Below are 12,672 nucleotides of genomic sequence, written 5' to 3' on the forward strand. Positions count from 1 at the left end.
GAGGCTGAGGCAGGAGAATGGCGTGAACCCGGGAGGCGGAGCTTGCAGTGAGCCGAGATCTGGCCATTGCACTCCAGCCTGGGTGACACAGCAAGACTCCGTCTCAAAAAAAAAACAAAAAACAAAAAACAAACAAACAAACAAATAAACAACGCTGCTACCAAAATAAAGCAAGTAATTATTTGAGGACCAATATGCAAAAGTAGCTCTGAAGGGCAAAAAAGAAAGTAATTTGTTCAGAACAACTAATTTATCGTTAAGTCTTGATCCATCTGTAAACAGACTGATTTCTGTAGCCAGAGAAGGCATTTTCTTTAAAATTAATTAGTTTGATGATGGTTATAAAAGACATTTGTTTGGACAGTAAGAGCTAAACAAATTTTTGTCAGATGTTTTAAGAAAATATTACTTACTTTTTCCAGGTCTTCTTGCTGCTGTTCGTTGCCTGACATTTCACAAAGTCTCTGGCTGAGGGCCACTGAACGTTTTAGTTCATCCTCACTGTCTGAATCAAGGCATAAAGCCAAGGAACTCTTGGACTTGAAGGTGAATTTCCTGTAATTTAAGGGGGAAAAAAAAAAGTCTGATAAACATTTGTCTTTGTTATTCTTTTGATGTAAAAATACCAAAACAAATTGCTTTTCCATTACGGAAAATTACTTAACAGAAAAAAAAGATGCATCAAAAGAGGTATATTTCAGCATTACCTTTGCCCCACTCCAAAAGAGCCATGCTTTGAAAACTGGACAACTCTTATGCTACTACGTATCATCAGTAAACTAATCATGTTGTGCCTTTTTTCTTTTAATGATCAACCCCAATGAAATTTGCTATTGTCTTTATAAAGTATGCTACTGAATTCATGCAGGCATAGCAATGAATAAATGTTTTTGACAACAAAGTGCATGAAGACTAATTTGTGATCTTTTAAATTATGACCCATGCACTTTAAAAATAACAGTAACATTCCACTTATCCACTTATCTGTAGGTCAGACTTCTGGCAACCTCTACTTTCCAGAACATAGGGATTCCAAAGTAAGAAAAAAAGGCTTCTGAGGAAGGCAGTTCCAAAACCCATGTACTTAGAGGGACCCTTTCTTTCCCAGGAAATGGTGTATAAAATAGTATATCAAGTTCATCAAGAAATGAGAGCTAAGAAATGAGAAAGAATAACCACAAGAAAAGCAAACAAGAACTATAAAGTCATTTAATGTAAAAGCAAACTGTCTTGTAATAAGAGCCTCTGAGGGCAATATCATATTGAAACACAGTGCAATAATTGATACTTAAAATGCTGATTTTAAGTGATTAAGTTATACTTAAATTATCCTTAGTTATTTTATTTAAGAATGTAAGGAATAGCATAATATATTTTAGAAACATTTTCATCCAAACTGTTAAAAATGTTTTAAAAGATAAATGCTTAAAAGGGTAAGCTTCAGTTATATAAAAATTCACTTATGTGGAATCCTTTAATGATGCCAGATAAGTAAGGTGTTACTGTGTTGTCTTCTAGGTAAGCCGAAAATAAACTAAAGAAAAAAGTGGTAAAGGTCAAAGAACAAGAACTTTCTTTGATGGAGGTTAACATAAATTCATATGCAATACAAAAAATATATATAAAATGAAAACTGGGAAATACAATTAACCTGAATGTCAAAACTGAAAATAAACATATAGACTAATGGCACCAAGAAATAAGAGGCCAAAGTGGAAATCAGGAAAATTACATAGCAATGTAGATCAAAGAAAAGAGGCAAGTGGTCAGTGATAAGCCCAAACATAGTGTGTGGCTCAGGGCAGCCAGGATATCACTGCACTCCAGCCTGAACACATGAAAAGCCTCCCATTATGTGCTCAAAAGGGTTTTTAGTATAATAGCCAATTAGCCATCTTAACTCCTCATTTCAGATTTCATGCTCACCAAGCAAACCTGAACATATTAATTTGTTTATCCAGATGAATATTTTGCTGAAGGAGGGTGACACCTGGCTACCACTGCACCAGGGTCAAATGTGACAAAGGACATTGTAGAAGAATCAATGGTATTCTGGTTCATAACTCAGCCTCTTTTAAGTTTGATCGGCATGACAAGTCTTCTAGGGCCTAATCATTCTTTATTGATCAACTCCCAAATTTTCATACCAGTAGACCCTGGAGAACAGATGACCATGCCAAGGTACAATGATGCCCAATGAAATCAGTTCTTTCTTGCAACTACAGTGACTTGGTACATAAAGAGTGCATTCCATTAATAATTACTATATTTACAGAAGGCAGCTTGCCTGTAGCAATGAAAAATATTCATCCTGTAAATGCATCACTTGCTCACTTTCTAAGCAGCCAAGTGGTATTGCTCATTTGTATCTTGAGAACGGGTAAGAGTATTCATATCGGTACCATTTCAGATTTCTAGTCATGTTAGTCATCTGGTTTTAATTGCACTGAAAAATAATTAACAGGAGGAAAAGAAAATAGCAGTTCCCAAATGTCATTTTATGGTTATATAAGCCCCCCAAAAGCCCTTAAACAACAAAAATGTCTCTTCTCTAAAAGTACTTTGGGCCATCAAATTTTTAGAAAAATTAATTAAAAAGTCAAACGACAACTAAATCAATTAAAATGATCTAATCAGGAACTCCTCTAGTAAAATCTCAGAGGAAATATATTTAAAAAGCAAACAAAAAAGGCATGTGCTTCCCTCCTTGGATAAAGTTTGGTCTTATACAACAATAACAAAAAAAACCAGGGCATTTGTAGAATGCTTGCTTGTTTTCCTGTCCCCTTTCAAAATAACTCCTATTCGGTGTCAAAGAAGAATTTCCAGACTGGCTAACAACAGGTAAAAAATGTTTTGGGATTCTATGTCTATCTTTAAGGAAGAGTGTTTTAGAATAATAGGGGTAATTTTATCCCTTAAGTCCCTAGACTCCTATGTCCTTGTTAATTTTTAGAGTTTTAGGATGAAATTATTACATATTAACAATAATAAGTTTTTAAAGGTTTAAGACAGAATATTGAGAGGATGAGCTAACCTTGTGTCACTGATTAAAATCTGTTATATCCTTCAATATATTCTAAATCAAATTCAGGAAAGTTTCAAAAGTATAGATAATAAAGAGCATTATCATGCAAAAAGAAAAACAATAATGAAAAGGCAGGGAGGCAATCTTGGAGATTAGGGTAAGCCAAATCCTTAAATACAGATTTTGGGTACATAAGAAATATAACTCACTTTGAAGGTGTAGAAGGGCTGGTGATGCAGGAATTCACCATTTGAGAGGCTTTCAATGGTCTAGAACTATCAGAAAATTAGAAAATATATAATGTATACAAATGAATTATTAAAGATATATATTTGACTTATAAAATGAATTATTCTGTACTATAATTCCTTTTATGTCCTTTTGAAAAGCAAACAACTATAATACTTTTTAAATTACTAGCAATAGGCCAGGCGCAGTGGTTCACGCCTGTAATCTCAGCACTTTGGGAAGCTGAGGCAGGTGAATCACCTGAGGTCAGGAGTTCAAGTCCAGCCTGGCCAACATGGTGAAACCCCGTATCTACTAAAAATACAAAAATTAGCCGGGTTTGGTGGCGGGTGCCTGTAATCCCAGCTTCTCGGGAGGCTGAGGCATGAGAATTGCTTGAACCCAGGAGGCGGAGGTTGTAGTGAGCGGTGACCGCACTACTGCACTCCAGCCTGGGCAACGGAGTGAGACTCCATCTCAAAAAAAAAAAAAAAAAAAAAAAAAAGGCCGGGCGCGGTGGTTCATGAGGCCAGGAGATCGACACCATCCTGGCTAACACAGTGAAACCCCATCTCTACTACAAAAATACAAAACATTAGCCGGGCATGGTTGCGGGCGCCTGTAGTCCCAGCTACGCAGGAGGCTTAGGCAGGAGAATGGCGTGAATCCGGGAGGAGGAGCTTGCAGTGAGTGGAGATGCGCCACTGCACTCCAGCCTGGGCGACACAGCGAGACTCCGTCACAAAAAAAAAAAAAAAAAATTTACTAGCAATAGAGGCCAAAAGAGAAAATGAAATACCATCTCTAGGCTCTCCTTGATCCAATAATCTAAATAGACAGCACTGGAAATGAAGTCAAGTGTAATACATAGGAAAAAAATAACCTGGAGAAAATCACTTTGTCTCAGTTCTTTTAAAGTAATAGCTCTCATTTATTGAGGACTTATTAGATGTCACACACTGTGCCAAGAACTCCACGTATTATCATCTCATTTAATGTTCACAACCATCCTATTGTTTTTCTTACAGACAAGTCAAGGAATTTGTGTAAGGTCTAAAAGCTATCAAACTGTACAGTCAGATAGCTTGGCTTCAGGCCTGTGAACACATAGAGTCTACACTGTTAGTGTGACATAGCACTACTGCCAGCAAGAGTAATAGCTCTACCAGCAAAAGGTAGTATGTACCAAGCAAAAACATACAAAGAAAAGCTGTGAGAGGAAAAAACCAGAAAACACTTAGACTCTCTGGCCACATGCTTTTCTTAGTAGACCCTTGAGACACTAGTGTAAACTTCCACGAGACGTTGCTCTTTCAGACACTAACTGTATGACTTTAGGAAAATCATTTAATTTCCTTGGTCCTCTTGTATAAAATTAAGGGTTTGGACAAATATCTCTAAAATGTCTTTCATCTTTAAAGTTCTATAACTTTATTATTCTACCAAACTAGTGTTTGAGTATAGAAAAGAATGACATAACATACGGCTTCAAAGTAATGCAAATATGTAGAAAAAAGGGGAACACTCAAAGAAGTCCTAAGGTTTTCCCAGCATACATAATGAAGCAAAACCTAAAGTAAAGATTACTTCTTTTTTTCTTGAGAAATTTTAGTAGCCATTTAAGTTCTTTACACTGCTGATAATATATGAATGAAGGCATAACATTGAGTATAGGGTTTCTCATAACTGCATGTCCTGAAGAGTCAACTGAGGCATTTGCTAAAAATATTGATTCCTAAGCCCCTATCTCAGACCTACTGAAACAGAACTTCCAGGGAAAAAACACAAAAATCAGTATTTTTAGTGTCTAGGTGACTCTTATTATCACCTAAGTTTGATTTATATTCCCAAAGTATATCAAACTGTCTTCTAGCAGTCTAAAAAGAGCACTTCCTAAAAAAGCACCTCACTATGAAAAACAACTAATAACTTTGGAAAAATTTTAAGCATTATCTTCAATTACTTCAGGCAGTGATTTAACACTAAAACAAAGTAAAGCAAAATTAGAATCTCCTTCTTGGTCTGATTTTTTCTTTTCCCTTTTTTTTTTTTTTTTTTGAGATAGGGTCTTGCTCTGATCACCATTCACTGCAGACTTCATCTCCCAGGCTCCAGCAATCCTCCCACCTCAGTCTCGAGTAGCTGGGACTACAGGTGTGTGCCACCATGCTGGCTTTATTATTTTATTTTTTGTAGCGACGAGGTCATGCTCTGTTGCCATAGGTGGTTTCAAACTCCTAGGCTCAAGCGAGTCTCTTGCCTCAGCTTCCCAAAGTGCTGGGATTACAGGCATGAGCCACTGCATCTGGCCATTGATCTGATTTTATCTTGGGGTCATATTATGTAATTCAGTCATTCTTTTGATTAGATACTAAAGCCTTTCTATTTCAAAAGGGAATGTAAAGACATAGTCTCTCAAGGACTTACATTGCCATATGTGCACTCCAACCAAGGGTAAAAGGTGGTTTTGTATTTTCAGTGCAATGAGATGACAGGGTCAGGTATCTTGGAATGATGACTTGCTGCCCAATCTTATTGTTAAGCGAGAGAGCCACATTGAAGCTATATCGTTTCAAATGGAGAATGAGGACCCTGAAAAACAGGAGATGACAACCTTACTAATTCATACTTAATACAAGTATCTCTTGTATAGTGAAATAGATCACTCTAACTATGGTAGATGACTTTTGATTTAAAAAATCCATTTGGCCAAACCAAAGACACATCAAAGAATATTTACTGAATACCTGTTAGGTAACAGGCATTGGGCCAGTTAAGCATACAAATAAAAACAAAACAGGGACAATGGTGGATTAGTGCAGTTTGGGTAAAATAGTTATAATGTTCCTAGAAAAAACACAAATAAATAAAATACAGCAGACAAGAATGTTAAATTTGGCATTGATATTGGGTTAAATCCTTAAATTATTTACTTCACTGTTACATAGTTTAAAAAGCAATAGGTTTTATATAGCCACTACTGGTAAAATAATGTCTATTAAAATGTTACATAGCTCTTATATTTAACGGTAAACATTAATTATTTCAAGATGATTTGATGAGAATTATTCTTTTATTTTCAGAAGCACTTTCTCTGTAGAAAGCTAAGGAGGAAATACAAAACGTTTCCCCATCTAGAAACAAGCTTTACAAAAATTTGCATGCCAAATCTTGTCTGTGGGTCTGAAAAGGCTTTTACCTCTTTAGAAGGACTGAATTCTTTATGGTTAAAATTGTGGTAACCTTTTCACTTCTCATACAGAACACGATCTCTGCTTGATGGATTAAATGTATTTCTCAACTCATAAGAACACTTTAAAAATTGAATTTCAAAAATCTTATGGGAATAAACTTCAGTTCCAGGCACACATACAAAAATGTCTGATCTATAAAAAACTGTTTCTTACCATACATGCCTTCATCACAGAAGCCACAAACAAAAATTTGCAAATTGAAGTTATGGATTGTACTTCTCTTTAAAAAGCATGCTAGAACTCAGGATCTTCAAAAATTTACAATTTGAGAGAATACAAGGACACAACTAATGTGGAACCAATGTCAAAATTAAATCTTGTGACTAGAATTTCAAATAACCTAACCAAAATAAAAGGTAATATGAGGCTACTCTGGACACACTGCCTATAGTGTAGCCCTGCTATGCACGGAGCAGTAAAAGGAAAAAAAAAAAAAAAAAAAGTAATATAAAACAGGAAAATGATAGTCAAAATCATTGATCTTCAAAGATGAGGCCCAACTTTGTGAACAGATTTGATAACGATAACAGGCCCTTCAAGAATAAGAGTGGCTTTGAATATTAAACTGAACGAAAGTCCAACAAGACTAATCATCGGGATTTAAAGAGTGGCTTTGAATAGTAAATTAAACAAAAGTAGAACAAGACTAATATTGAGATTTGACAAACAGAAGCTTCTATCACATAAGTCTGGAATAAATTAACCTTTAACACAAGTGATCTACCAGGAAAAAAAAAAACAAAAAAAAAGAAAGAAAAGCAAGGAGAAAAATTCCCCTTAGCATTTATTTTCCCCCCACTTGAAAAACCAAATAGCAAGAAAATGGGAAAGAGAAGAGACATCCAGCATGTGAGGTCAAAACTAGTCTTTTTAACTGTACACATGGTTTCCTTAGTGACAGCTGGTAACAACCAATTCTTTGCCTTAAGATTCTTCCTCCCACCTTCCTAGCCTCAAACCACTCACAAATAGGAAAGAACAGTCTCTTAAGTCAAAAATATAATATAAATCTCTTAAGTCAATATAATAATACTGCTATGATTTATATACTTTAGGAGGCCAAGGCAGCCAGATCACCTGAGGTCAGGAGTTTGAGACCAGCCTGGTCAACATGGCACAACCCCGTCTCTACCAAAAACACAAAAATTCGCCGAGCATGGCGGCGCATCCCTGTAATCCCAGCTACTCAGGAGGCTGAGGCAGGAGAATCGCTTGAACCCAGGAGGCGGGGGTTGCAGTAAGCCAAGATCATGCCACCGCACTCCAGCCTAGGCAACAGAAAGAGACTCTGTTTGAAAAAAACAAAAAACATGTAGAGATGGGGGTCTCACCATGTTGCCCAGGCTGGTCCTGAACTCCTGGTCTCAAGCAATCCTTCCACCTTGGCTTCCCAAAATGTTGAGATTACAGGCATGAACCACCACGCCCAGCCTTTATAAAGTCATTTCTTTAAAACCAGCTTCCTTGGCTGGCCGCACGGTAGCTCATGCCTGTAATCTCAGCACTTTGGGAGGCTGAGGTGGGTAGATCACCCAAGGTCAGGAGTTCAAGACCAACCTGGTCAACATGGCAAAACCCCATCTCTACTAAAAATACAAAAAGTAGCCAGGTGTGGTGGCACACACCTGTAATCCCAGCTACTAAGGAGGCTGAGGAAGGAGAATCGCTTGAACCCATGAGGCAGAGGTTGCAGTGAGCTGAGATCGTGCCACTGCACTCTAGCCTGGGGGACAGAGCAAGACTCTGTATCAAAACAACAACAACAACAACAAAAAAAAAACAACCAAAAAAAAAAAAAAAACCAACTCCCATTTTCTAGAAAGAAGTAGATTATGAAATGTAAAAGAACTAGTCTCTAGGGCCTAGGTTCCAGAAATTCCACACTTACTGACAGAATATTGAAGCTAATAAAAGAAAGTAAAGCACTTTGTAGGCAAAGTGCTACATAAATACTTAATGTTAATAATAACCTTGGTGTTTGTAATCTATTCTTGGAGAGAACTAAACGCTGTCCTATAACCACATAATAATTTTTTGTAACTACTTCAGTTTTATGTTTATACAGAACAGATACAATATAAGTTAATTTCATTCCTATATCAGAAAATTTATCTTATGATTACAGGAAATTTACTAATTTATAAGATCCTCAGAATGAAGGAATGAACAAACTGCAAAAAATTACTCCCTATTTTATTCCTATGTACGTGTGTGTCTATAGCAGGTTTTTACTGAAAGTATGAGAATAACAGAGAAAGACTACAGCACAACACAGGACAACAAATTATAACTGAATATTACACATTACTAAATTAAAAATTGACTAGTTAGTTCTTATAACTATTCCAAAGTCTCAGCAGCTGTATCCTCTATTGTCATTTTCTTGGAATTCTCAAGACCCTTTTTCTCTTCAATATTTGAAACCCTTTTCCTTCCTTTAAATATATATTTCTTTCTTCAGTAGAGATGGGGGTTTCCCTATGTTACCCAGGCTGGTCTTGAACTCCTGGACTCAAGTGATCCTCCTACCTTAGCCTCCCAAAGTGCTAGGATTACAGGCGTGAGCTATCACACCTGGCCACCTTTCTTATCCAAGAGCATTCTAGCTCTCCACCCTCTCTCTACACTCTGCACATTTCAGCTTTCCTGACCCTCTTTACCAATCCATTCTGGTAACCTTCATTTATTCAGTAATATTTGTATGAACTTTAAAAAGAAAAACTGAAAAGCAATTAAATGTACCTGTGAATTCTTTAGTCCATAGCAAAAAAAAAAAAAAAAAAAAAAAAATATTACCTAGGAAGCCTGTTAAATTTGTGCCTGACAAGAGCACACTTTCCGCCACACTTCTCACAAGAATACTCCAGTTCTTCGGCCTATAAAAAGAAGGAAAAATAAAGCATGAAGGTGAATCAGCATTAATATCTTCAATGCAAATATTTGCTCTAGTCTTATCAGTTCCATTAGTGGAATGACAACTCTGAACCAGTTTTAGAAATTCTGTGTCTAGAGCCACGAGCCTTACCAAATTAAGACCCAATCCTCAAAATATACTTATAATATCATGCCCCGTTTCAGAACTTCTAATTTCCTTTTTTCCCAAGAAAATATCTAAATTTATGATAGTAACTGACTCTAAAATAGAAGATTCTTAGGCTTTTCAGCCTTTTCCCCACGGATACATATGAATCACTACCAAGAGTATATCCAGATTTTAACGTTTGGCCATAGCAGAGATAAGATCACCTTTAGGTTAGGTAGAATTTCTTGTCTGTTAGGTGTAACGCTACCCCTTTCGCATAACGGAACTCAATCTTCTCGTGACAGCCCACTAAGAACAACTGCTTTAAAAGGATGAAAGATTGGGGTGAATACCATTACCTAGAGAACACTGAAACAAGAAATCCTTAAAAAAATTGGGGTAAAAATACATAGGAAAAATCTTAAAAGTCTATGATAATAACAAGAATAGTTTAAAAATGACTAAAAGAAAAGCAGAGTATTTATCTTTGGGTAGAGCTCAATGTTCACCATTTAATAAACAGATTTTGTTTGTTTGTTTGTTTTGACACAGAGTCTTGCTCTGTCAGCCAGGCTATGGGAGGGGCGTGATCTCAGCTCACTGCAACCTCCACTTCCAGGGTTCAAGTGATTCTCGTGCCTCAGCTTCCCGAGTAGCTGGGACTACAGGCATGTGCCACCATACCCAGCTAACTTTTGCATTTTCAGTAGAAGCAAGGTTTCGCTGTGTTGGCAAGGCTGGTATTGAACTCCTGACTTCAGGTGATTGGCCTGCCTTGGCCTCCCAAAGTGTTGGGATTACAGGTGTGAGCCACCGCACCCAGCTAGATTTTTTATTTTTAAATTTCATTTTTTTTTTTTTTTTTTTGAGACGGAGTCTCGCTCTGTTACCCAGGCTGGAGTGCAGTAGCCGGATCTCAGCTCACTGCAAGCTCCGCCTCCCGGGTTCATGCCATTCTCCTGCCTCAGCCTCCCAAGTAGTTGGGACTACAGGCACCCGCCACCACGCCTGGCTAATTTTTTTGTGTTTTTAGTAGAGACAGGGCTTCACTGTGTTAGCCAGGATGGTCTCAATCTACTGACCTCGTGATCCACCCGCCTCGGCCTCCCAAAGTGATGGGATTACAGGTGTGAGTCACCACACCTGGCCTTATTTTTATTTTTTATACCTTAGAAAGACAATCCTGCCAATTTGCTACAACAAAACAAGGACTGCTACTAGATAGATCAAGGGGGATTCTTGCAAATTTCCACTAGTTATAAGGACTGCTATAACAACAGTCTGATTATGCTCCAGAAACTTTTTCAATATCTGTAATTGTATATCACAGACACAAATATGTATCTACAGCTTTGGATAAACATGACTCTTCCTTCCTGTTTCTAATAGGGTACACACAACCTAAGAAAAAGCAAAGAATTTTTTTTTTTTTTTTTTTTTTTGAGACGGAGTCTTGCTCTGTCGCCCAGACTGGAGTGCAGTGGCTGGATCTCAGCTCACTGCAAGCTACGCCTCCCGGGTTTACGCCATTCTCCTGCCTCAGCCTCCCGAGTAGCTGGGACTACAGGCGCCCGCCACCTCGCCCGGCTAGTTTTTTGTATTTTTTAGTAGAGACGGGGTTTCACCGTGTTAGCCAGGATGGTCTCGATCTCCCGACCTCATGATCCGCCCGTCTCGACCTCCCAAAGTGCTGGGATTACAGGCTTGAGCCACCACGCCCAGCCAAAGAATATTTTCTTATATTGCAGATCTTAGGATACCAACTTACATGGTATCTACAGTTTTAATTTCAAGTTACCAAATTTTAGAACATGTTACATCAAATACTTTAATATTTGTTTACAAATAACAAACTACTTTTTTTTTGAGACAGAGTCTCATTCCGTCTCCAGTCTGGAGTGCAGTGGCGTGATCTTGGCTCACTGCAACCTCCCACTCCCGGTTCAAGCCATTTTCCTGCCTCAGCCTCCTGACTAGTTGGGACTACAGGCACAGGCCATGATGCCCAGCTATTTTTTGTATTTTTAGTGGAGACCGGGTTTCACCATGTTGGCCAGGATGATCCTGATCTCTAGACCTTGTGATCCACCTGCCCCAGCCTCCCAAAGTGCTGGGATTACAGGTGTGAGCCACTGTGCCCCGCCAACAAACTATTTCTAAGGTTGTCTAAATGCCGGCTATTGAGTTAAATTTATAATCTATTTAATCAATTAATTTTCTTTTTCAATGAGTTATAATTAGATTTATCAAGCTTTTAAAAATTATTATTTTAAAAACGTCTCATCTGTTTTCCCCATGAATAATTTTGTTGAAACTCTGCCAAAACCAGGTGTGGTGGCTCACGCCTGTAATCCCAGAACTTTGGGAGACCAAGGTGGGCAGATCATTTAAGGTCAGGAGTCGAGACCAGCCTGGCCAATACGATGAAACTGTGACCCTACCAAAAAATACAAAAATTAGCCAGATATGGTGGCATGATCCAGCTACTTGGGGAGGCTGAGGTGGGAGGATTGCTTGAACCTGGGGACAGAGGTTGCAGTGAGCCGAGATTGTGCAACTGCACTATAGCCAGGGTGACAAAGTGAGACCCTGTCTATAAAAACAAAAACAAAACAAAAAGAAACTTTGCCTTGAAGAAACCAACTTCAAATACAACTATCAATGATATAAAATTTAGTTATGTGAAAATACAAAAGATATTATTTACCCTAAAGAAAAGATCAAGAGAATCTTGAATTGAACGAGGAGGGAGTGGTTTTTTCCTACGAGGAAGGTCAATAGAGAGGTCATTAAACTGTTCTCTTTTGGGGATAATCTCTCCACATCTGTAAGAATAAAATGAGACATGTAAGCATTCAGACCAATACACAAGAAATACAAATATACATGAGAAACACTGTTCTTCCACAGAACTTACGGTACTGACACATTATCACCAGGCAGAAAAACTATATACATTTAAGACTTTTTTCATGCTTACTTTAACCCTTATTAAATTAATACAGATAAAACCTCAATTGCAAGTATTTAGTACTTTCTTTAAAATGGTTTTTTTTTTCGTGAGATACAGTTTCACTCTTGTAGCCCATGCTCAAGTGTAGTGGTGCGATCTCGATCTCGGCTCACTGCAACCTCCGCCT

General features: G+C 37.7%; 1 protein-coding gene across 6 annotated transcripts in view; it reads right to left on the minus strand.

Moving 5' to 3' along the window:
• Window positions 1–12,672, minus strand: part of USP37 (ubiquitin specific peptidase 37) — a 121,260-nt gene that overhangs the window by 27,875 nt on the left and 80,713 nt on the right. For 3 of the 6 annotated variants that reach the window (XM_045367708.3, XM_045367710.3, XM_074010121.1), the window contains 5 exons: window positions 12,240–12,357; window positions 9,307–9,386; window positions 5,684–5,848; window positions 3,238–3,303; window positions 414–555 (listed from right to left, as the gene is read on the minus strand). In XM_045367708.3, the coding sequence (XP_045223643.1) occupies window positions 414–555; window positions 3,238–3,303; window positions 5,684–5,848; window positions 9,307–9,386; window positions 12,240–12,357 (571 nt within the window). Of the gene's footprint in view, window positions 1–413; window positions 556–2,292; window positions 2,447–3,237; window positions 3,304–5,683; window positions 5,849–9,306; window positions 9,387–12,239; window positions 12,358–12,672 lie in introns of those variants that run through there. The other 3 variants (XM_074010123.1, XM_045367711.3, XM_074010120.1) reach the window with 2 other exon arrangements.

The sequence above is a fragment of the Macaca fascicularis genome, chromosome 12, assembly GCF_037993035.2.
Source record: "Macaca fascicularis isolate 582-1 chromosome 12, T2T-MFA8v1.1".
NCBI classification, from domain to species: Eukaryota; Metazoa; Chordata; class Mammalia; order Primates; family Cercopithecidae; genus Macaca; species Macaca fascicularis.